Source organism: Aphelocoma coerulescens, unplaced genomic scaffold (genome assembly GCF_041296385.1).
Source record: "Aphelocoma coerulescens isolate FSJ_1873_10779 unplaced genomic scaffold, UR_Acoe_1.0 HiC_scaffold_87, whole genome shotgun sequence".
Taxonomy (NCBI): Eukaryota; Metazoa; Chordata; class Aves; order Passeriformes; family Corvidae; genus Aphelocoma; species Aphelocoma coerulescens.
The window spans coordinates 475,031-498,440 of NW_027184071.1; the positions used below are offsets into that span (position 1 = coordinate 475,031).

The 23,410-nt window shown below is 49.9% G+C and overlaps 3 protein-coding genes across 3 annotated transcripts in view; 2 read left to right on the forward strand and 1 right to left on the reverse strand.

The window, feature by feature from the left end:
• LOC138102549 (uncharacterized) overlaps positions 1 to 15,009 on the forward strand; it is a 32,628-nt gene extending 17,619 nt beyond the window's left edge. The window contains exons 14-26 of the mRNA XM_069000261.1: positions 2,098 to 2,198; positions 4,709 to 4,843; positions 5,121 to 5,465; positions 5,890 to 6,057; positions 6,382 to 6,559; positions 8,594 to 8,657; positions 9,347 to 9,395; positions 10,173 to 10,285; positions 10,951 to 11,068; positions 11,886 to 11,985; positions 12,420 to 12,616; positions 14,265 to 14,402; positions 14,837 to 15,009. Of these exons, the coding sequence (XP_068856362.1) occupies positions 2,098 to 2,198; positions 4,709 to 4,843; positions 5,121 to 5,465; positions 5,890 to 6,057; positions 6,382 to 6,559; positions 8,594 to 8,657; positions 9,347 to 9,395; positions 10,173 to 10,285; positions 10,951 to 11,068; positions 11,886 to 11,985; positions 12,420 to 12,616; positions 14,265 to 14,402; positions 14,837 to 14,965 (1,835 nt within the window). The 3' untranslated portion in view covers positions 14,966 to 15,009. The remainder of the gene's footprint in view (positions 1 to 2,097; positions 2,199 to 4,708; positions 4,844 to 5,120; positions 5,466 to 5,889; positions 6,058 to 6,381; positions 6,560 to 8,593; positions 8,658 to 9,346; positions 9,396 to 10,172; positions 10,286 to 10,950; positions 11,069 to 11,885; positions 11,986 to 12,419; positions 12,617 to 14,264; positions 14,403 to 14,836) is intronic.
• Positions 1 to 23,410, reverse strand: part of LOC138102578 (uncharacterized) — a 171,268-nt gene that overhangs the window by 64,485 nt on the left and 83,373 nt on the right. The gene's annotated exons all lie outside the window — the stretch shown is intronic.
• LOC138102550 (serine/threonine-protein kinase PAK 3-like) overlaps positions 18,770 to 23,410 on the forward strand; it is a 54,245-nt gene continuing 49,604 nt past the window's right edge. Inside the window, exons 1-3 of the mRNA XM_069000262.1 lie at positions 18,770 to 18,845; positions 19,762 to 19,799; positions 20,235 to 20,357. Coding sequence (XP_068856363.1) covers positions 18,770 to 18,845; positions 19,762 to 19,799; positions 20,235 to 20,357 — 237 coding nt within the window. The remainder of the gene's footprint in view (positions 18,846 to 19,761; positions 19,800 to 20,234; positions 20,358 to 23,410) is intronic.

The following is a 23,410-nucleotide window of genomic DNA, read 5'->3' on the forward strand; positions in this document are numbered from 1 at the left end:
AGGGGACCAGGGCGTGTCCAATAAAAGTGCAAATGTGTGGGGAGATTTGTTAGGAATTATTACAGCTGTCATGCAATTAGTGCCTTCTCTCCTGGATCTGTGCAATGCTTTGGGCCATTTTCTTGGTCTAGTTTCCTTTGCTTTGGTCCCATCTCAGTGTTCACTTGGGGTACAGGCTGTAGGTGCTTGGGGCACTCTTTGAGTTACTCTTGGAGCCCTTGAACAACAGGGTTTGGCCCACGAGGGGACTTTGTGCTGCTTTGTGACAGAGGAGAACTTCCCAGGCTATTGTGTGTTTGCTGCAGGGAAGCTTGGGTTGCTTAGCATCAATTCCCAGACCAACGCAGAGCAGCTGCTTTGTGATGTCAGGGCATGGTTGCCACGTTGTGGTGCTGTCATCAGAAGGTTGCCTTGGTGCACAGAAGGTCTCAGTGTCAGAGCAGCTCTTGGGCTTGCTCAGAGCAGGAGCATCCTCCTGGTTGAGGCCTTGTCAGGGGGCAGCTGCACTCTGACAGGAGCCTTGTTTTTTCTTGTGTTAGAGCACAGTCTGCAAACTTGCACAGCAGGGCTAAAATCATGGAGGCATTTGCTGCTGCAGTTTGCACTGTGTATGGCATTGGTTATTCTGCCTATTACCTGACTAACCTGACACGTGAGTAGAGGTTTTCCCTGGGTGTAACCCAACCTGGCTTGTGTAGGGCTTCCTGCTCTTTCTTAGTAACTGAGTTGATTTTGAAACAAAAAGACCATTAGGATGCCACTGCTTTGGTAAAGCTCCTGTCAACACGTTCAGCTCAAAAGAGGGTGTCTGTAGCCAGGGAGGTGCGGGCAGCATTTGCAAGGGAACGTGCAGGGGTTCCCTTCCCTCCACGGGAGAGTCTGTGGCAGCCGAGTCTGTCATTTCCTCAGGGGGCTGGGTCAAGCAGGACAACTTTGAAAAGGCAGCCTGGGAGGTGTTCTCAGAAGGCCTTCAAAGAACTCTGCAGTTCTGCCTGGAATTCAGGGAAAGCTTCTTTGTTTCTAAATTTTGTCATGAAAAGATTTGACTGTCTAACTCAACCCTTTAATGAGTGCTGAAATAGTGATTCTTTTTGCAATGAAGTGCAAACTCCCAAACAGTGAGTGTCTGCTCCTGAACCCCAGAGCTGCTCCTGGGCTGTTTCCCAGTCAAACTATGACATCTCAGGGGGGTTTGGGGGAAGGTTTTCTGGGCAACGGTTTTCAGTAACTTAATGGAATTAATGCATGCAACTTATTTTTTAAAAAAAGAACCTGAAGGAGAGGATAAAAAAGGCAGCTTTAGCTGTTGGGCAGAAGAGAAATATTGGGTGTTGAAGAACAATTTGCATTTTCTTGATCAAGTTTGTATTCATTTACTGGCAAAAGAGGCCAAAGCCTAGGCACAACCAAGAATATTGTCCTGCTCTCTTGCTGGCTGTGTGGAAGAACTGTGTCTGCTGGAGGGCTGTTGTGAAAAGAAAACCCTCTCTGTTTGGGTGGACTTGTTCTGCGGGATTAACCAGCACAGACGGTTTTTTCACAGCATCTGGTTCATTTTCCCTTCCCACTGCAGGTCACATGATCCGTGTATTCGTCAGTCCTGATCCTGAGGTGAGTGAGACAGGAACTTTTGATGTTCCTGGTGTTTAAGAACTGTGTAGAAATCTGTGAGCTTGGCCTGTGGCAGTAGAGTAAGGAGGCTGAGCTGGGTGGGCAGAAAGAAAATCCATGTTCATGTCTGCAGCAGCAATAGCAAAGGCATCGCTGTGTAATAGCTGCTTTTGCATTTCAGAGCTGTCGCAGAACTAAAAGCCCAGCTTTGCAAAGAGAACGTTGCTTGCTGAGAGTAGCCAGGCTGCAATATCTAATTCAGAGCAATATGCAGTACTGTTGAATTAGCCCATTTTACTTTAGTTGGAGGCACTTGGAATCCCATTGCTATGCAAGGTTATGATTTCTCCTTAGTAGAGCTGGTTGTAGAGCTGAATAGAGATAAGGTTAGAAATGACATGTAACTGCCTGTCCCTCACACTCCTGCCTGTCCACAGAGCCCAGAACCAACCTCAGGCTCTCCTCTGGCTCCCTCTGCTCCTGGAGAAGAGGTTGAAGAGGCTGAAGAGGCTGAAGAGGCTGAAGAGGAGAAAAATGTCCAGAACTCTCCAGCTGTGGTCAGTCATGAATCTGAACGTCCTGAGCCGGTAAGTGGCAGTTGTGGTTGGGGCTGTCTTTAGAGGAAATCAGAGCTGCAAGTTTCTGAGCGGCCAGCACTTGCTGGTGGTGGCCGAGGATGCTGAGTGCTGGAGTCCTGCCAGGACCTAGCGATTCCCCCCAGCCAGTGAGAGCTGGAACACGGCCTTTGAGCTGTCATGTTTAGGCCCCAGCTTGCTGGGATTCCAAGAGGGGCAAACGTGAATCATGAAGGCTCCCCGGTCGCCAGAGGAGGGAGCGCTCCAAAGACACCGCTCTCAGCCTTGCCAGACACGTGGGGGACACGGTGGCCTGGAGAGCCATGTCCCACTGCACAGGCTGGCCAAGTAGCTGCTGGCACAAAAGCTGTTGATGTGAGCACACAAGTGCTTTGGGGTGGTTTGTCCACATGAGCTTCTTGGGTGGGCTGAGCTGGGAGTATTTCAGAGACACACTGGGGATGGGGAGCTGCTGCTTGAAGTCAGGGACTTTGGTGCCTTGGTTGCCAGGTTGTTCTCTGGCCTCTTCAGGCAGAGCAGTGAGGAGCAGAGCTGACAGGGGCTCTGAGTGCGCCTGTGTTTTTGCTTTTGATAAGCTGCAAAGAGATGGTTGTGTTGTCCCCGGACCTGTGTGGGGCCACTCTTCTCCCGTGTGGCAAAAGAAGCAAAGTGCGCAGTTGGGAGCCCTTCTTCCGTGGCAGAAGCCAGAGGCTGCCATGTTTCTGCAGATACTTTCTGTTGTGAAGTCTGTTTTTAAAACTGCATTTGAAAACTGCATTGGAGCCTAGAGTGGGGGCAAAGATGTTGCTCTGAAGTAGGTGGCACTTTCATCTTTTTGTTTGTTGGTTTGTTGGTTTTCTAGGAGGAGACTCCCTGTCTTTTCTTTCTCGGCAAACAAAGGTGCTTTTACTCAACCTTTCCTGGACTTTTCTAGCACTGGACGAGATTCTGCTAGAATTTTAGCTTGCAAGCTGGCGGTTCTGGAAGTTGCAGTATTTTTGCATGAGAACACGTAGTTTGGGGCAAGGAGATTGGTGCAGAAGGAGCTGTTCTGGTGTCCGGCCAGCCAGCAGGGCCTTGCACATCACTCTCAGGTTAACAGCGCCCGTGCCTTTTGGCAGCCCAGGGGAGCAGAATGTGTTGTATTCCAGGTATGGGAATTCAGCAGGAAATCCACACCCTTGCATTCCAGCTGGTCCTCTGAGGTCAGAGGGTCTGGGAGGGGCTCAGCTTCATTTCTGAAGTGCAGCCACTTTAACATCATCAGTCTGGTTGAGTCCAAGAGAAGAACTTGCCCCAGTACAGATGCACAAAGAGTGCAGTTCCCAGTGCAGTGCCCTGTGTCTGATCGCATTCTATAAGGCCCTTCCTGCTCCAGGTTCCCCAAGAGTGTGGTTTATTGAAGCAACAGGAGAGCAAGTTCAGGATTGCTGCTGATCAGGGCACTGGCTACCAAGTGTTGATGTGTGTAGTGAGGGAAAGCATAGCATAGGAAAAGAGAGATGATAACAGTGAGATCGATCTGTCTATCTATCTATCTATCTATCTATCTATTGATCTATCTATCGATCTGTTTATCTAAATGAAACTTCCTGGCTCTGCTCCAAGGCAATTGGAGGTGCAAAGCTCACCTAAAGACATCCTTTCAGGAGAGGAGGAGAGACATGTTCCATCAAGCGATCCCGAGCAGGCAGAGATGTTTCCCCCTCCAGAGATGGTTGTTTTTTCCCCTCAGAGGTGTTTTCCTCCCCCTGTTTATCCGTGAAAGTTTGGTCTGTCCTATGGGTGTGGAGCAATCCCATCCTCTAGGTGGGGTTTGGTGACTCTGGTCAAACATGCATTACAGGACACATGGTTTCCATCACTGGCATCCTGAAGGGTGTCTAAGTTAATTTGTTAATTGGGCCTTCTGAGGGTCTCTGTTACTGCCGGTCAGAATTCTCAGTTGACAAAAGAGGGAGGACAAGAAACACCTTGGTTCCCCTCCATATACTGAGGTGGCCATAGAGGCCCTCTGACCTCCATTGGAGGCTCTTTGTTCGCATCCTCATCTCCTGAATAATCCAGGATTTGTAACAAGAGTGTAGATGTCAGAAAGGCAGGAATGGCAGTGCAGGCCTGAAGAGAACATGAACTCCAGAAGTGTCTCTCACAAGGAGCAAGCTCCCACAGGAAGCCACCTGCAGAGCCAGGGTGGGGCTGTGGCACAGGGCTGGGTGTCAGTCACTTCTGAAAGACAAGCAGGACACGGCAGAAGAGGAGCGAGGTCCTCAGCAGAGCCTTGAGAAATGCCCCACGTTCCCTGTCAGATGCCTAAGAGTCTGTTGGAGCTTCAGTCCCAGATGGAGCCTGACTGTAGTGCCAGTGTCACTTTGGAATCTGTGCCTCCCCGTGGGCAGAGAAGGACCCGGGAGAGCAGCAGCACATTGCTTTGGGAATGTGCGAGCCCATCAGTCTCTGAGTCCTGCCCCACAAATATTTTATGGGAAGTTGAAAGCCATCTTCTCTTGCTTTCTGCGCAGCTCCTTCTAGAGAAAGAGCATGAGCAGATTGCTCTATCAGAGATGCCTTGCCAGACTCGGCGAGAGCTGTTCCCAGCCCGAGAGCAGCTGCAGCAGCTCAGGCAGCAGGTGGAAGAGGCACAAGAGAATGGCCAGGTGAGCCTGCCTAGCCAGGTGACAGAGTGAAGGGCAGGAACAGGGACATAAAACGGAGCTCTTGGGACTGAGGAGGCCAGGAGTCCCACAGGCACTGAAAGCACAGAGCCTTGTCATCTGCAGAGACCAGTGCTGGGACGGGAGGGTTCCAATGGAAGCAGAGCTGGGTAGGGAAGCAGAAGGGAGGGGCTAAATGAATGTGATTTTGAGGCAGAAAGAGGAAAAAGCTGAGCCTGATGGCAGCTGCCAGTCACTTGCTCTGCATTTGTGTGTACAGAACATCAAGGCAGAGCCACAAGCAGAGCTGCCCGAAGCCAAGAGTGACATCAAGGCAGCAAAGAGGAGGAGCAAGGAGGACATCAGAAGCATCCAAGAGGAGAAGAATCTCCATCAGCACAGGAGCGATCTACAAGAGCAGGTGAGTGTAAGAGCTGAAGCCACTCCACTTGTGAGACATCCTCTCTCTGCTTCTTTGCAGAACATCGACAAAGAGCTGCAGGCAGAGCTGCAGGAAACTGAGGCTAGGATCAAGGCAAGGGAGAAGAGGCTGGATGAAGGACTGAAAATCATCCGAGAGGAAATTAATCTTCTACTCCAAAAGCATGAGGCTCTAGAAAAGCGAGTGAGTGAAACAGAGAGAGCCGCTGCAGTCACCAAACTGGTGGTTTCTGCCCTTCTTGCTTTTCCTCTGCAGAGCAGCAGGCGGGTGGGGTGATGTCTCTGAGTGCCATCCTGCTGTGGTCTCTATCACAGCCACTCTGAAGGACACGTCCTGGGCTGCTGAATCTCAGCTGCTGCCCTGGACAGTGCGACTAGTCCTTTGGCCTTTTGGCCAGCAGTCATCCAAATGGATTCCTGCTGGCCTGTTCCTGCTCTCCTTGTTTCTTGAGGTGTTTTTGCAGGTCAGCTTGGTGACCCTGATGGATCTTGAAACAAGCTGTCTGTATCCCTTGTGAACCTGTTCTTTCCCTTTCCTCACAGTCGCTGACCCACGGCTGACAGGGATAAGCTGTAGTGTCTGACTGCTTTGTTGTGTTTGACTTGAGGTGGAAGTGTTGACATCTCACCTGGCAGCCTGCAAAGACTTCCAGCAAGTGATTGGCCACAAAGAGCCCCAAGGCTGGCGTGGGGCACAGGAACTGTCCCAGCCGGACCTGCTGCAGCTTGAGCCCGTCCCGAAGATGGTGGAGGAAAAGAGGACTCCATGGGAGGAGGTAGAACATTAGAACAAGGAGATGCAAGTGTGTCCATAGCCCTTGGAGGGGGAAAAGAGTGCTTGGGAGGAAGTGGAATAGTCATTGCAGCAGTCATCCTTCAGAAAATCCATGAGAATGTTACAGGAATCTGGCCATGAACTCAAGTAAAATCAGCCTTTGGTTTTGACCCATCCGGTTTGAGAAGTGGACATGCAAAAAAATCCATTTTAAGAGCCCTGCATGTGGCTGACAGCATCTTCCTCTGGGCCTGCATTTGAAATGGGATCCCAGGGCAATCTCTGCCAGCCACACTTTCTGACACAACCTCATTTCTTGTCTCAGATCTACACAGGCTCTCGCATGGAACCTGCTCCTGCAGCAGCAGCAGCAGCAGCATTGTCTAAAGGAGCCTTTGGACCCCAGCCTGAGAAGTGGAGCCCGGGCAGTTTGCTCAGCTCCAACAGCGACACAGCTTCTTCCCATCAACAGGAGATGGAGGATGACCTCCTGGAGCTACTGAGTACGTCTTGTGTATTTCTTGTGTGAGGGACAGTGTATTGTGTGCATGTGTCAGCATAGCTGTGCCAAATGTTGCTCCGCAGTTTGGTGTCACAGGGACATTTAGGACTCCTCACAGGAAGTGCTGTGCTCCGAGGCAGCGAGGGAGTGCTCTGGGTGTTCCTGCTGCCTCTGAGCACAGCTCAGACTGCCTTGGCTTTGCCTGAGCTTCCCTCTCTGCTGAAGGCAGAAGCAGGGATTGTTCCTGCATCAGCTGTGACCTAGCAAATGATCTAGGCAAGTCCTCTGTGCTAGTGGCCAAACTGAACGGAATATTTGGCTTCCTAAATTCTCCTTAGACTCCTGATTTCTCAGCATTCATCAGAGCAAAAGACCTTCGCAGAAATTGTTTGGTTTGGGGGTTTTGTCTTTTGGTGGGTTTGTAAGGATTTTGGTTGGTGGTTTGTTGTTTTGGGGTTTTTTTGTGTTTGGTTTGGTTTGAGCCTTTTTTTTTTTTTTTGGTGAAGTTGTTTTTTCTCCATCCTGAAGGAGCTCTTCTTCCTCATGTGTCTTATTGGTGTAATTTTGATGACTGTTACTATTACCACTACTACATCTACAGTTGGTTTTTATGACAATGCAACATTTTTGCCAATGACCACTTCTTTGAAAAAACATCAAGTGACAGCACAAATTGAGAGCAAGAGGTGTTTTCCACATGTCCCCAAAGAAAAAGCAGATAGTTTATAACAATCCCTATTTAATATCCTAGTTTCATGCTTATAAGGATGTGTCCAAGAGACACATTGATGTGGCGTGGTCAGGTAAAACTGCACTGCAGGCATTTCTCAGGAGTGAGCCTCCAGCCCATCCACTGTCTATCCCTCAGATCCGTGGCACTTTTTCATCCCTGATTCCCAATCATTCCCGTGACTGTTAGAATGCCACCCGTTGGCCCAAGCCCTGCACAGCTCACTCTCTAGGAAAACACATGAAGCCCTTTGTGATTCTGCAGCACAGCCCATTGAATCTGCTTCCTGCCCATAACAGCTGCCAGTGCTGTGCTCTCAGGTAAGACCTGGGGGGGGCTGAGAACAGAGCCCAGTTGACTCTGTGTCTACCATCACCTGTTGGGACAAGAAGGGCATTGATGTGCACCTCGGTGTGTCTGATCTCAAAGCCAATCCTCTTGTGTCCTGAAAGGGGGCAAGAGCTTGGAACAGGGCTCGGTCTGGCTGTGGCTTCTTCCCAGTGCTTGTCAGTGCTCATCCTTGGGCCTTCCCAGCCCTGCTGTGGTACCTGCCCTGCCCCTGACGGCCGCTGCGACTGCAGAGGCTGGAGCCTTCCTCAGCTGAGAGAGTCCTGCTGCTGCCCGGCCGCTGCAGCGCGGAGCTGCCGGGAGGCAGCAGCCCCTCGTCTGGGCCGGCTTCTGCATGGCACGGCCTGGACTCACGAGAGGCTCAGCATCTCCTCTGGGCAGCTGTCCGTGCCACGCCGGCGCCCGAGGAGCACTGCTGTCCTTGCTGCCCGTGGCCGCTGTGCCGAGCTGGGAAGGCGGGGACGTGTGCGGAGCTGAGAGGGCGAGTCCAATGCCAGCGACTGATCCGCGCAGTCAGGGGGAAGACAAGCAGTGTGGTTCTTCACATGGGACACGGGCAAGGGCATCTTTGAACTCAGCCTGCCCATAACGGCTGAGCATCCTGATGCGGAAAGCCCCGTTGGTATTGGTCACAACGTGAGCTGCTCTGGTTTACAAAAAGAAAGGCATTCTTTTGGCAAGATGCCCTCCTCTCCTGCGAATGCATCTCTCTGTGCTTTGTTTCCTCTCAAGAGATCTCTTCAGAGGACTGTAGAAAATCAGTCTCAGTGCTGGCCATCTGTGCTGCAGAGCTGCCTGGCTTGTTGCTGTTGCTGTTGTGGTTCTTGTCGCTGTTGTTGTTGTTACCCAGATGACCACAAAAGGCTCAGAGCCCCAGAGAGTGGGGCTGCCTTTTGTATCTCCTGGAAGGTGGCATGTCTGCTTTCAAGTGAGCATCTTGCACTTTGTTTCCCTCAGGGAAAATGGTGAGCATGGAAAATCCGGTGATGAAATACACTGAACTGGAAAATATCGGCAGCGGGTGAGTCCAACCACAGTTTCTTCTACAAAACCATGGGCCAGCTGTTCTGCTGGTGGAATATCTATCAAGTGTCAAGTCAGGCAAGCTGCAAACATGTTCAGACACTGGGCTTAGATTGGCCCATCTCTCAGTGCTGGTCAGAATTTGTAAGTGTGGTCAGAAGGCATTGTCAAAGACATCTCCACGCTGCCACGGTCTTGCCTGCAGCAAGGAACAGGAGCTGGAAGATCTCCTGTCTCTCAAGTGTGGGACAGCTGTGTGTTAATTTCCTTAGCATTTTTGTATGTCTCAAAATCATCCGGCCACACTAATGAAAGGAGAATCTTGCTTGCCTGAAAGAGCAGCCTAGCCCCTGGTAGCTGTCAGATAACAGTTCTCAGGAACAGTTCTTTCCAAGAGGTTGCTGAAGGAAATACTCGGTGGTCAGGATTAGAACCACACAGTTTAGAAACGGAAACTCAAGATGAAAGAATAAGCTCTCTTTTTGAGCTGAGGCACTAAAGCCCAAAGCTTCAGGAACAGGCCCAGTGCCCATGCACTGGAGAGGAAAATGCATCATGTGCCCTCTGGCAGAGCCCTCATGCCTCCTGCAGGTTTTAGGCACTTAGAGCAGAGATCTCCTGTCCGGGCTGGCTTTCACGCCAAGATCTAAACAGCTTCTCCTTTCTTTGCTGCTGTTTTGTTTCTAGGGGTTTCGGAGAAGTTTGCAGAGCATTCGACAATGCCACAGGAGGAGAGGTAAATGTCAACAGTCCCTGCAGATTCTGCAGCTCTTGAGGGCTTTCCCCTCTGGTGTGAGTTGTGGCTGGAGCTTTGGGTCACCGGGAGAGCTGTGCTGCAAAGGCACAAGAAGCACAGACTGGTGCCAGCCTGCAAAATACATTTGGGACAGTCGTTGTCCTTCTCAGCTGCCAGAAGGAAGGCAAAGAGAGCAGTGGTTCCTTTTGGAGAAGGAAATGCTCACTCACTCTCAGTGGCTAAAACAAAGGTGGTGCCTTAGAGCATCTCACTGCTTTCTTGTGGCTACAGCTTCAGAGTCCTGAATTCTCATTTCTGGCTGCCAGCAAATACATCTGAACCTTACTGGTAGTTCCTTAGCAACCTGCAGTGCTGCACTTGGGAACTGCACGTAGGGAGGGATCTGCAAGGCGTCCCTAAGAGCCCTAAGCCCTGCTTATAGCCCAGGATGTATCCATAGAGTAGCAAGGCTTGGATTACTTCTCTGGATCCCAGGCAGAGCAGCAGAGGGTGTGGGCAGAGCTTTGTGGGTGATAGTTGAGACACCATTGTTACCAAGTGGACAAGGCAAAACGTCAGTGGCCATGTGTCCTGTTTCTGGCCCACAAGGGAGCGGAGAAATGGGCTGTTGGAATGTCAGTTCCTAATTACTCCAGTGTCTAATCACAAGGCACTTTGGCACAGCTCAGCTGTGTCATTCCAAAATCACTCGCTCCATGTGTGTTGTGGTCTCGTGCCACCAACTTCTCAAGGTACTGATTGTCATTGTCATTTTAGGTGGCCATAAAGAAAAGTAGTCTGCAAGGACTGAGGAGGAAGGAAGTAACTGTCAATGAACTCATGATCATGAAGATGAATAGGAATCCCAACCTGGTCAACTATTTAGACAGGTGAGTGGTCGTGGTCTTATCCCATGAATGTTTGTTTACCTACTGCAAGCATGAGAGGTCAAAAACCAACTTTGGTCTGTGGCAGAAAATAGAGCTGTTAATTACTGATCAATTATTATTTCTCTTCTCATCTCCAATGGATGGGAAGAGAGTGCATTTTGTCTGCATTAGTCTTCCCTGGCACACATCGTTTGACAATTCTTCAAAAGCCTGCACCAGTGCTATCTTACTAAGTCAATACCCTCTAAGTTCACTGCCACCACGTTGTCTTGGGGCTTGATTTTTCTCAAGAGTCTTAAATGCTGATGAACCATCCGAGAGAGGATTTCCCTTGGACTGCAGCCCCTCTTTTCCATTGCTGTGCATGCCAGGAAGACTAGATGCTTTTTTTCCATAAACACCATGTGTGACAGCTTTTTATCTGGGCTGTTAGTAAACTGTGTTTTTCACTTGCTGGCCATCTAAGACATCTCCTTTTTCACAGCTGTGCCTTTCTCCTTGACACAGCACAGACCGCAATCACTGCACAGCCTAGAGGGAACGTCTATTCCTTTGAGTCTGTCCTCGTTTCAAAGGGACCTGGAAACAAGAATCAATCGTTGTCTTTTCCAAACAGTGGCGTAGCCATGCACGTTCATCTCCATGGCCTCATTTCCTTCTTTCAGCTACCTTGTGGATGATGAAGTCTGGCTGGTGATGGAGTACATGGATGGAGGCACTCTGACTGATGCCATCTATGAGATGTACATATCTGAAGATGAGATGGCAGCCGTCAGTCGGGAGGTCAGGGATCCCACCTGTGCTTCCGAGGGCTTGGGCAGGATTGTCTGGGAAACAGGGGCTGAGAACTGGAGGGATTCCATGTGCCAAACTTTGCTTCTGTGTGGCTGCTATGCTATGGGGAAGCGGGGGAACTGCGTGGCAGTGTGCCTGCACTCCCTGTACTCTGTTCTTGTACTCTTATCTCCTGCTGTTGCATTCTCACTCTGTCTCTTGTATTTGTAGTTGCTGTTCTCCACCTTGCCTCTCTGAATGCTTGCCTGGAGCCTGTCTGCACGGCATTCCTTGCCTGTAAAAGCAAAGGTGCTGGTAGCAGAATTGGAAACTAATGGTAAAAGGGACTCATTTCTCAGAGTCCTCAGCTGAAAAGGGTAATAGTGCACCCAAAATGCTGTTTGCTTCTGAAAGGCGACTCATGTGATACTTCCAAGTCTGTGCTGAGGCCAGCAAGAAAACCTTTGCCATGCAGCCTCCCACCCAAAAGTGAGCCGCTTCACAGCAAAGGGAGGGACTCTTTCTTTCTTGGCAAAGCCTTGCTTGTCCTCTGGATGAAGAAAGCACATCCACTGCAGCAGCAGTCATTCTGGCTGCTTTGCAGAGGACAGTCTAGAACAGCAATTCCCGTTGGCTCTCTCAAAAGCTGACGTGCCTTCCCTTAGAAAGGTAGTGTTGGAGCAGCAAGCTCTTCCTCTCAATGGCTCTGTGTTCTGCCATTGCACTCTATTCCCCTGGAAAGGGAATCTTTTAGAGCTGTTTCCTTTCTTGTGGGCTCAAATCACACCACTCATTTTTATCCTCCTGTCTCTGTTTTCTCTCTCAGTGCCTGCAAGGACTGGATTTTCTTCACTCAAACCATGTCATCCATCGAGATGTGAAGAGCAGCAACATCCTTCTCAGAACTGACGGCTCTGTCAAGCTGGGTTGGTATATTCTTGGCCAGGCAGAGCGTTCCGGGCATGTGGGGTTTGGGGCTGCTTTTGAGTGACTGCCAGTTCCCCCAAAGTGGTGCTGCTGGCAGTGCAGGGACCCCTGCAGCGAGCTGAAGGCACAGTTGCAACGTGCACAGAGGTATGGCGAGGAAAAAGCTGTCCAGAGTGGCACTGGTTTGGGTCTGTGTGTGTCCCTTCCAGAGGGAGGGAGCTACAATCTAAAGGTTCCAGGGAATAAAAGCCACTTCTGGGGGCAGGATTAAAAAATTTAAAAAGCAGCCACTTCCGTGTTTCCTTGGCTAAAGTCCTGAGGAAACAGAGCAGGGACGGATTTCCAGGAGATTCAACAGCGCTTTCTCAGACTTACAGTGGGGAGTTCTTTTGCTTGGTTTCCTAATTGTACAGAACTTTTTTGTTCTCCTCAGCTGATTTTGGCCTCTCTGCTCAGCTCACCCCTGAGCAGAATCTAAGGAGCTCAGTGGTCGGGACGCCTTGGTGGATGGCGCCTGAGGTTGTGCTAGGTCAACCATATGGCCCCAAAGTGGACATATGGTCTCTTGGAATTGTGGGATTCGAAATGGTGGAACGAGAAGCTCCTCACTGGAATGAAAGTCCTACCTCGGTAAGGAGCAAATACTCACTGATCCCTCTGTCTTTTTCACCTATCCTGTGTTCTGTCCTCCATCAGACAAAATCCCATTGCCGTCTGCTGGCACTGCTTCCACCAAGGTCCCCTTCTAAAAATGGCCCTGCAGCACATCAGCATCTGCTGTAGTTTTGGTTGCATCGGTGGGGGAACTCAGGCCCTACCACATGCAAACACTCTCCATTCTCAGGCAACACTTTCCTTTGGGTTTTAAGTTGTTCCAGCTTGTCTGTCTGTGTAGAGGTCTCTAATAACACAAAACACACATCTCAGAGCTGGTGTTACATTTCCAGAAAAGAAGGAAAGAAACCCAAACCAACAAAGTTTCTAAAACAGTGGTTTTCTAGAGAAGAACTGCACTCCCTGTACGGTTTCTTGTCACTTGCCTAAAACCTGGGCATGAGGGTGTAAAGGCCACATAGTGTCTTCTGCTTCTTGTGCAGTGTTGCTGAAACACTTAGTGACCATATTTCTGTCATAGCCCAAGCCACGTTCTCCACGTGACCAAGCTGCAGCCTGGTGACACGGAGAGCCTGCCAAAACCTCCCATTTGTTACCTGGCACTTTCTGGGATGGGCACATCTTTAATGCATTGACTTGAGTATCCAGAAAAGCAGAGGGCTACCATAGGGATAGCATTTCTCCTTCTGCTGATTTGACCACGAAAAGTTTTTCTTTTGCCACATCAGAGAAGCTGGAACTTGCAGACTGCTGCGAGACAGAGCTGCAGGTGGCTCCTGTGTGCCCAAACAGGCATTTTCATCCCAATACATTTCTGCATGCATCTTAACGTGTCTGTGTTGAATGCGAGGTTCCAAATGTTTCTTTCCTTACCTGAGCAATAACTCCCTTTTCTATAATAATACTTGAAAACAGTTAGAGCAAAGTCCCTCTTCCAAACTGCCTGTCAAGCTGGTGGGAATCTTCAGAGAAGCAAAACGTGCTTTTGCTGATGTAGTTGCCCCTAACTAGGTCAGCCAATCAAATCAGCTGCCGAGGCAAGCTCCACTGGATGCTGGAAAAGCTGTGGCTGCTTTGGGGTTTGGGTTTTTTGTTGGTATAGGAAAGTCATCTCTGCCTCTCTGCCAAGGCAGAAATTGCCACTGCAGAGTTGAGCTTAAACAAGGGGCTCTGGGAGAGCATTTACAGACTTGAAACTGATGCCTGGAGTGGCTACCTAAAACCAGAGACTAGACAAGAATAAGAGAATCAAAATAGGTATTTATTTGAACGGCCTTCAAAGATACAGCCTGGGCAGTCAAAAGGCTACATCCAAGATGGACCCTGGGTCATGAGTTCTTCACAGTTTTGTAAGCTTGGTCCATTTCCATAGCAGGGTTAATTCTCCAATTATGAGCCCAGTAATGATGTAATTAGCCCAAGTTTGCCCCTCTTCAGAGGCTTTGAGTTCACACATTTTGGGCCCTGGGACAATCGGAGTGTCCTTGGAGAGCAAACCTAGAGAGGCTTTGTTATGTCTAACTAGCACGAGAGAACAGTAGCTAACAGGCCACACAAAACTTCCGAGCTACACACTAGGCAGTACAGGACTTGAAAAATAGAAAAGTTAAAACCTAAGGCATCAAAAGAAGCAGGTGGAGTCTTGTGTTTCCTTTTTCTCCAGGCTGAACTCCTGATAGCCACAGGAGGGACCCCACAGCTGCGGCAGCCCAACCTGTTCTCGGCTTCTCTGCGTCACTTCCTGAACTGCTGCCTGCAGACAAAGGAGGAGCGGCGCTGGTCTGCCAAGGAGCTCCTGCAGGTAAAATGCAAAGGGGCTGCAGGTCAAACAGTGTCCGAGGATGGGCTCCTCCTCCACTGAAGCCCAAGGCATCAGATGAGCCCCCTTCCTCCTCATCTCCACTCTTGGTGCTTTCCAAATGAAAATGGTGAGGAATCCTGGGCTGGGCTGGCAGGGACCTGTAAAGGCCATCTGATCCATGTGGTGTGCAATGAGCAGGGATATCTTGAAAGAGATCAGGCTGCTCAGAGCCCCTTCCCACCTGACCTGGAATGTTTCCAGGGAAGGGACACTTACCAGCTCTCAGGACAACCTGTGCCACTGTTGCACTATGTTCCTTAGACCTACTCAGAGTAAATCCCCTTTTCATTTAAAAATATTACCCCTGCCTTTGAAGCACTGAGCTTGGAAAGTCATGGTTCATTGTTCTTGGTTGGTTTTTTTCCTTTGGGCAGCATCCATTTGTAACATCAGCCAAGCCTGCATCCAGCCTGGTGCCACTGATCCAGTCACTGAAGAAGTGGAAGGAGGAGGAGAAAAGATTGCAGTGGCAATCCATCCATTCAGGACTATTTTCTCCATGACCAGCTTAGATGAGGATTGTAGAGTAGGATTGTAGAGTAGGATTGCAGAGTAGGATTGCAGAGTAGGATTGTAGAGTAGGATTCTAAATAAATAAAGTTTCTGAAACCCCAACTCATCTGTAAGATTCCTTTCTTTCTCACCTTGTGATTTAGCTCAACTTTTCCTTCTCAATTGTCCGTTGTTTCTTAAAGGTGGAAAGAGACACTTATGGCTTCTTTGGTATGGTTTGTCAGTGGGGCAGGCTCTTCTTCATTCATCCTCTCCAGACCACACTGCCTTTGCAATACGGCACACTGGCCGGTTTTTGTCCAGCCATTGTGCTTGTAGTTGAGGCAGAAAGGGCAATGGCATTTGCAGGCAAAAGCAGAGGAGGAGTTGTGCAGCCAAGACATCCTGTGCAGATGCAGGTGTTGAGCTGTGACTCGAGAGCACTGGGGTTCCTGCCACTTGGATTTGTATCCCTAAGTGCAATCTCTTTGGCTCAGGGAGAGTCTTGCTCAGCTGAGAAAGCAGAAAGCTCAGCGAGGGTGCTCTGAAAGGTCTCGTCTGAGGCAGAGCTGTCAGCGAGCGTGAGGTGAGAGCGGCCCGGCCTTGCCCAGGCTGGAGCCCCAGCAGAGCCCACGCAGAGCCCAGAGCAGCCTGAGGCTGGGCAGAGGCAGGCTGGCAGGAGGCCCTTGGAGCTGCAAGAGGCAGCAGCCTGGCACTGGGTGCCTCTTCCTGGGAGCGGGCACATGGTCCCATCTCAGAGCCAAAGCGGCAGCTGGCTGCTGCCGAGGGAAGCGTAGCCGTGCTGGGCACAGCGCAGACTGGTGCCATTGGCCGTCTGGAGGCGGCCCAGGAGGAGAGAAAGGCAAAAGGCAGCCGAGGGCTGGTGCCCCGGCTGAGGATTGCTACTCTTCTGCCGGCTGCCCTGGAAGTCCTGGGAAAGGTTAGCAGTGTGTGCAGCAGCCTGGGCACAGCGGGAGGGAGCCGGGCTGCTCCGCAGGCTCGAGCACGGGGCAGCGTCCTTCAGGCACGGCACTTCTGCCAGGGGCACTGAGGCCAACGGGAGGCAGCGACAGCTCGTCAGGTCAGATCTGCAGGAGCCAGTGCCTCACACAGCTCGGGGAGGAAGCGCCTGCAATCCTGCAGTTCTGCACTGAGTCAGAGCAAAGGTGTGGAATGCAGAGCGTTCTGCAGAAATATTCGGGGCCACAAGGCCAGCCTGCTTTGTGCTCTCCAGGGCACAGCAAGCAGTGCACCATGCAGCTCTGAGTTGCTGGCAGAGAGATGTTAAAAAGGAACTCACTTTTGGATACAATTAAATGGTAACAAAGTCGTCGAAGCAAAGGAAAACTGCTTATGAGTAACGATTCCGTTGAGCCGGGTGTGTGCCTCCCTCCCCGAGAGCTCAACACACCCCCCCTCTAAGAAAATGGCTGCTTTTTAGACCCTTTCCCAGCCGGGACGGTCCCTGTCCCCTTTCCCAATGGGTGGGTACTAAGAAACTTAGGTGCTCTCCTGACCACCTTCTTTTCTGTCCCCTCCCCTCTCATCCTACTTCCTTTTTAGTCAGGTCTTCAACCCTGCCCCTCTCCCAGCTCCCAGCAACACCCAGCAATTTAACTAGAACAGCTCCAAACCATAAATCCAACATACATCCAACAATTTTCATTCTTTGACCTAAACCCCTTTTGGCTGCAGCAAAATATTACTTCCTCTCTCAGAGGGAATCGGGGATGTGCCTGAGGCTTGTGCTTGAGTAGTGAACTGATTTGGAAGGGAGCAGAAGGCTTTCAGTAGGCAATTTGTGTTTTCTTTATTACTTTGGGAAAGAAAGATGCAATGTGGCTTCACGCAGCAAAAGCACTTGCAGGGTGCAGTGACGAAATGTTGTGTTCAATTCCCAGGGAAGGAAGGTGTAAATGACCATCAGAGGAGAATTTGAGGAATGGGTGTTACGGGTTCAGGAGGACGCCCATGCCCAGAGAACTCAAGACCCAGTTAGAATTGCAAAGCAAATGAATTTTAGTAGTCACGTTAGCAAGAAATACATACCGGCGCCTGGCTGCTGGAAAAGCCACCGAGCAGGAGAAGGAGATAGAGCATGGCTCCTGAGTGGGAGGGGCAGAAGGGCAGGACTCCTTCAGGGCATCCCCTGGATAAAAATGGCGTGCGTCATGTCGTCCTCTCCCCTCCACCCCAGGAGCACACCTTATATCTCCTCCTCAGGAGTGGCCAGTTTCAACATCATTTCGTCCAGGGCCAGCTTACGAGATGAGGTCACATTGGCCCATGATCATACTCCATGCCAACAATGGCTCCATTATGTATTGTTTCTCCTTTCCCAGGATGAGTTCCACCAGGTGACCGATACCTAGTTTCATTTCTAGAAGTTAGTCCCACTAACTAACAATACAGTCGTCTTCTGCATTATCTTGTCGATGTGCAACACTGCGGACCAAACATGTCAGGCCTCAGATCTGTCTCCTATCCCTGACACATGGGGATGTTCCCCAAATGACCACCAGAGACCCTCAGGACACCCCTACTCTCACATCAAGAACTTCTGACAAGTGGTTTAAATATGTCAAATAGTTTGAAGTCATGTTTAGCCTGTGAGTTTCAGCAAAGTAATGAGTGTGTCTTAGTTCCATGGGTAGAAGCTAGTAAGTGAGATTGCTGGGTGTGCACGTGTTAGGGAAGTGATTCCCCATGCACCCAGCGCTGAAATCAAGTGACGCCTCCTTTCTAACGCTGAGCTGGCAGCAGGGATGGATCCCTGCTTGGTAACCTTTCATTGTGGTCACTTATATTGAACAGTAAAAAAGGTTGAAATGAAATATTTCAAGCCGTTTCCCCCTGGTTTCCCTTTTCTGGGGGCCAAGCTCTGTGCCCCAGGTGGCCTGGGTGTCTGCAGAGAAATGCAGCCCCCACAAAGCCCTTGGTTTTCCCACAAGTCATCATCACTCCTTCCCAGGTGCGCCCAGCTCTGGCAGGAGAGAGAGAGCCCACGGCGCAGTGGGCACCGTGCCCTCCCAGCCGGGGCTCTCTGGCACAGAGCAGCAGCAGCGCCAGCACCTTTCAACCCGCTCCTGGCCTTGGCTTCAGCCGGGAGCCAGAAGCCTCTGGAAATCAGCACTGCCAGTTGCATTCCCAGCTTGGAGCAGCTCCTGCGGGTGGGCAAATCCTGCCCGTTCGACTGCTTCCATAGAGGACGAAAGGCAGAGGCAGAGATGTACCTACAGAGGGGACCAGGGCGTGTCCAATAAAAGTGCAAATGTGTGGGGAGATTTGTTAGGAATTATTACAGCTGTCATGCAATTAGTGCCTTCTCTCCTGGATCTGTGCAATGCTTTGGGCCATTTTCTTGGTCTAGTTTCCTTTGCTTTGGTCCCATCTCAGTGTTCACTTGGGGTACAGGCTGTAGGTGCTTGGGGCACTCTTTGAGTTACTCTTGGAGCCCTTGAACAACAGGGTTTGGCCCACGAGGGGACTTTGTGCTGCTTTGTGACAGAGGAGAACTTCCCAGGCTATTGTGTGTTTGCTGCAGGGAAGCTTGGGTTGCTTAGCATCAATTCCCAGACCAACGCAGAGCAGCTGCTTTGTGATGTCAGGGCATGGTTGCCACGTTGTGGTGCTGTCATCAGAAGGTTGCCTTGGTGCACAGAAGGTCTCAGTGTCAGAGCAGCTCTTGGGCTTGCTCAGAGCAGGAGCATCCTCCTGGTTGAGGCCTTGTCAGGGGGCAGCTGCACTCTGACAGGAGCCTTGTTTTTTCTTGTGTTAGAGCACAGTCTGCAAACTTGCACAGCAGTGCTAAAATCATGGAGGCATTTGCTGCTGCAGTTTGCACTGTGTATGGCATTGGTTATTCTGCCTATTACCTGACTAACCTGACACGTGAGTAGAGGTTTTCCCTGGGTGTAACCCAACCTGGCTTGTGTAGGGCTTCCTGCTCTTTCTTAGTAACTGAGTTGATTTTGAAACAAAAAGACCATTAGGATGCCACTGCTTTGGTAAAGCTCCTGTCAACACGTTCAGCTCAAAAGAGGGTGTCTGTAGCCAGGGAGGTGCGGGCAGCATTTGCAAGGGAACGTGCAGGGGTTCCCTTCCCTCCACGGGAGAGTCGCCGAGTCTGTCATTTCCTCAGGGTGCTGGGTGAAGCAGGACAACTTTGAAAAGGCAGCCTGGGAGGTGTTCTCAGAAGGCCTTCAAAGAACTCTGCAGTTCTGCCTGGAATTCAGGGAAAGCTTCTTTGTTTCTAAATTTTGTCATTAAAAGATTTGACTGTCTAACTCGACCCTTTAATGAGTGCTAAAATAGTGATTCTTTTTGCAATGAAGTGAAAACTCCCAAACAGTGAGTGTCTGCTCTTGAACCCCAGAGCTGCTCCTGGGCTGTTTCACAGTAGAACTATGACATCTCAGGGGGGTTTGGGGGAAGGTTTTCTGGGCAACGGTATTCAGTAACTTAATGAAAATTAGTGCATGCAACTTATTTTTTAAAAAAAAGAACCTGAAGGAGAGGATAAAAAAGGCAGCTTTAGCTGTTGGGCAGAAGAGAAATATTGGGTGTTGAAGAACATTTTGCATTTTCGTGATCAAGTTTGTATTCATTTACTGGCAAAAGAGGCCAAAGCATAGGGACAACCAAGAATATTGTCCTGCTCTCTTGCTGGATGTGTGGAAGAACTGTGTCTGCTGGAGGGCTGTTGTGAAAAGAAAACACTCTCTGTTTGGGTGGACTTGTTCTGCGGGATTAACCAGCACAGGCAGTTTTTTCGCAGCATCTGGTTCATTTTCCCTTCCCACTGCAGGTCACTTGATCCATGTATTCGTCAGTGCTGATCCTGAGGTGAGTGAAAGGAACCTTTGATGTTCCTGGTGTTTAAGAACTGTGGAGCAAGCTGTGAGCTTGGCCTGTGGCAGTAGAGTAAGGAGGCTGAGCTGGGTGGGCAGAAAGAAAATCCATGTTCATGTCTGCAGCAGCAATAGCAAAGACATCGCTGTGTAATAGCTGCTTTTGCATTTCAGAGCTGTCGCAGAACTAAAAGCCCAGCTTTGCAGAGAGAACGTTGCTTGCTGAGAGTAGCCAGGGTGCAATATCTAATTCAGAGCAATATGCAGTACTGTTGAATTAGCCCATTTTACTTTAGTTGGAGGCACTTGGAATCCCATTGCTATGCAAGGTGATGATTTCTCCTTAGTAGAGCTGGTTGTAGAGCTGAATAGAGATAAGGTTAGAAATGACAGGTAACTGCCTGTCCCTCACACTCCTGCCTGTCCACAGAGCCCAGAACCAACCTCAGGCTCTCCTCTGGCTCCCTCTGCTCCTGGGGAAGAGGCTGAAGAGGAGCCAAATGTCCAGAACTCTCCAGCTGTGGTCAGTCCTGAACCTGAACGTCGTGAGCCGGTAAGTGGCAGTTCTGGTTGGGGCTGTCTTTAGAGGAAATCAGAGCTGCAAGTTTCTGAGCGGCCAGCACTTGCTGGTGGTGGCCGAGGATGCTGAGTGCTGGAGTCCTGCCAGGACCTAGCGATTCCCCCCAGCCAGTGAGAGCTGGAACACGGCCTTTGAGCTGTCATGTTTAGGCCCCAGCTTGCTGGGATTCCAAGAGGGGCAAACGTGAATCATGAAGGCTCCCCTGTCGCCAGAGGAGGGAGCGCTCCAAAGACACCGCTCTCAGCCTTGCCAGACACGTGGGGGACACGGTGGCCTGGAGAGCCGTGTCCCACTGCACAGGCTGGCCAAGTAGCTGCTGGCACAAAAGCTGTTGATGTGAGCACACAAATGCTTTGGGGTGGTTTGTCCACATGAGCTTCTTGGGTGGGCCGAGCTGGGAGTATTTCAGAGACACACTGGGGATGGGGAGCTGCTGCTTGAAGTCAGGGACTTTGGTGCCTTGGTTGCCAGGTTGTTCTTTCGCCTCTTCAGGCAGAGCAGTGAGGAGCAGAGCTGACAGGGGCTCTGAGTGTGCCTGTGTTTTTGCTTTTGATAAGCTACAAAGAGATGGTTGTATGATAGAAACAAATTTGCTTCTCTTTTGTCTAGCAGGACAGGTGTAAAATCCTACCACATCCAGAGAGCGAGGCGTGGAAATGACTTGAAGGAGCAAGTCAAGTAAAGTAAATTCGGTGCTGGAAGAGTGAAGTTCTGTCACTCTAAATCAGCGTGATGCCTGGAGGGTTTTATACCAGGTTTGCACCTAAGCTGATGCTAAAGAAGTACATAAGGTCCAACATAGACCTAAGGTTTGCACAGCAGAGTTTAGGCTGACAGCTAAGGGAGCATAAATTCAATGGTCTTTCCAACCCAAAAGGCTAATGAGAAATGTTGGTATTTCTGCTCTCCTTCATTGTTTACACTATAGAAACATATTTTCTGAGATTTTGCAATTGCAGCTAAAAATCGTGGCCAGGTTAAGTTATGTAAGTAGTTGTTGTGCCTTTAGAATTGCGCAGGTCAATATCAGTGTAGCTGCTTCTGGTCATACAAAAAGCTCTTTCAAGATACATCTTAAAGAGAAATGGGTTTTTCCTTTTCATTCTTAAGTGCAAAGCCTTCTCCAGGACGTACAGCAAACAGGTTATCTAGATTGCCTTTTCACAGTGACAGAACACTCCCCCTTTAATCTGCCTGGATTGCACAATTCTCATCTGTATTAAGGAATTTCATTTAGTCTCTGCTGTAAGTAAGTGATTTCTGTGCAAGAGGGTTGATCAAAGATAAACCCAAATTAACAAGAGTGGTATTTGTTAGGGCTCATCACACACTTTGAACAAGCCATACCATCAAGCCCAAAGCTAATATGGCTCCTTGTTAAATATTTCTGATGGATTGCACATCCTTGTGTGAAGAGGGAATTGGGATTTAAAGCCAGTATTTATGCATATATAAGCATTGTGCATGAACATTGCATGTTCAGAATGAAAACCAAATATCACCTGTACAGGGTAAACACTGCAATAACACAAACACGCTTCTCCCATCAGGTTCACAGGCAGCTTAACCAATTCTGTGCTTGCACATAGCCTGTTCTGGCATCTGGTGTCACTCTGAACCGGGGAAAGTCACACATAGATACTGTAGGACCATGAAAATCTCTCCAAATACAAACCAGTCTCCAGGTGACACGAGTGACTACAGCAACCTCCAATAACGTAGCAGGGAACCCAGATTTGTTGTGTTCTCTTTGTCATTATGGGTTTATAATTCACAGACTCCGAGAAGGGCTTGAGTTGGAAGGGACCTTAAAGACACTCTAGATCCAGCCCCTCTGCCATGGGCAGGGACACATTCCACTAGCCCAGGTGGCTCAGACCACATCCAAGCTTTGGCAAATACCCAAGGACACCTTTTCTGTTTTTCAAGGTCAGATTTCCATGCTCCTATTCACAGATGGCTCCAGTCTCATGCAGAGGATTGCTGGGTTGGTCACTCTCATCTCCACAACCCAGCAATGGTCCTATTTTGGATGGCCCCAGGGACCAGCTACTGCCTTTGTTCCTTCCGCTTTCCTTTCCAGGATCAGTGATTTACCGCTACTTCCTCCACGTCTGAGACAACTGGAAGAGATAAGGCACTGCGGATGCAGCTTCTGACAGAGAGCTGATAACACTCAGCTGAGTATTTTATTCTCCTGCCACTACGCTGTCAGGCTGCCTACACAGAGTTCCTCCTGCTTGGAAAGGGGCTGGTGTGAGCAGCAGGAATTGATGCTGGCTGGAACACTTCAAAGAACTGGACAAAAGCAGCCTTCTCTGGAAGGCCACCAGCTGCCCTTTGCCAGCAGCACAAGGTGTGAAGGCCCCTTTGAAGGCCATCCCTGCACAAGGACAGCCTGGCCTTCCAGTACCTCTGCCAGTACCCAGAACACCTTTCAGGCTTTGGGGCCGGCCCTGTCCCTCGCTCTGGAGAAGCAGGTTGCTGTTAGAGCTCACATATCCACAGTTTCTGGCTGGATTACCACGTTTTACCACAGACAGCCCTTCCGACAACAGTACACAGAGGCTCAATCTGCAATACAAGGGCATTTTTTTCCAACTTCTCCCTTGGACCAGTGTGCAGCAAGCACACCTGGGCCTCATTCAACTCTCTGTGTGGGCCAGGTGTCAGCTTCTGTTGGGAATTTAAAGCTTTTACCCTACTTTCCACAGCAAATCATGAAGCAAACTCAGCTGCACCAAAGCCCAAATTTCACTTTAAAAATTACAATTTTCATTTTCCTCTATTCAAGCCATGAAGAAAACAAACTTTACTTGAGTGAGCTGGAGGCACAGCGTCCTCCCAGATCATTCACGAGCAGAACAATACTCCAGGGGAAGACTGGCAAAGCCAGAGTTTCCTGATACTTAGGAAGCTTTGCAAAACCTTCCCACCTGTGGTGGTACTGCACCCTGCTGAATTCCTGGAGCCCTCACTCACCTCAGGTAGAGTTTGGACAGGAAGGGGCAGGAGGAGGGAAGACT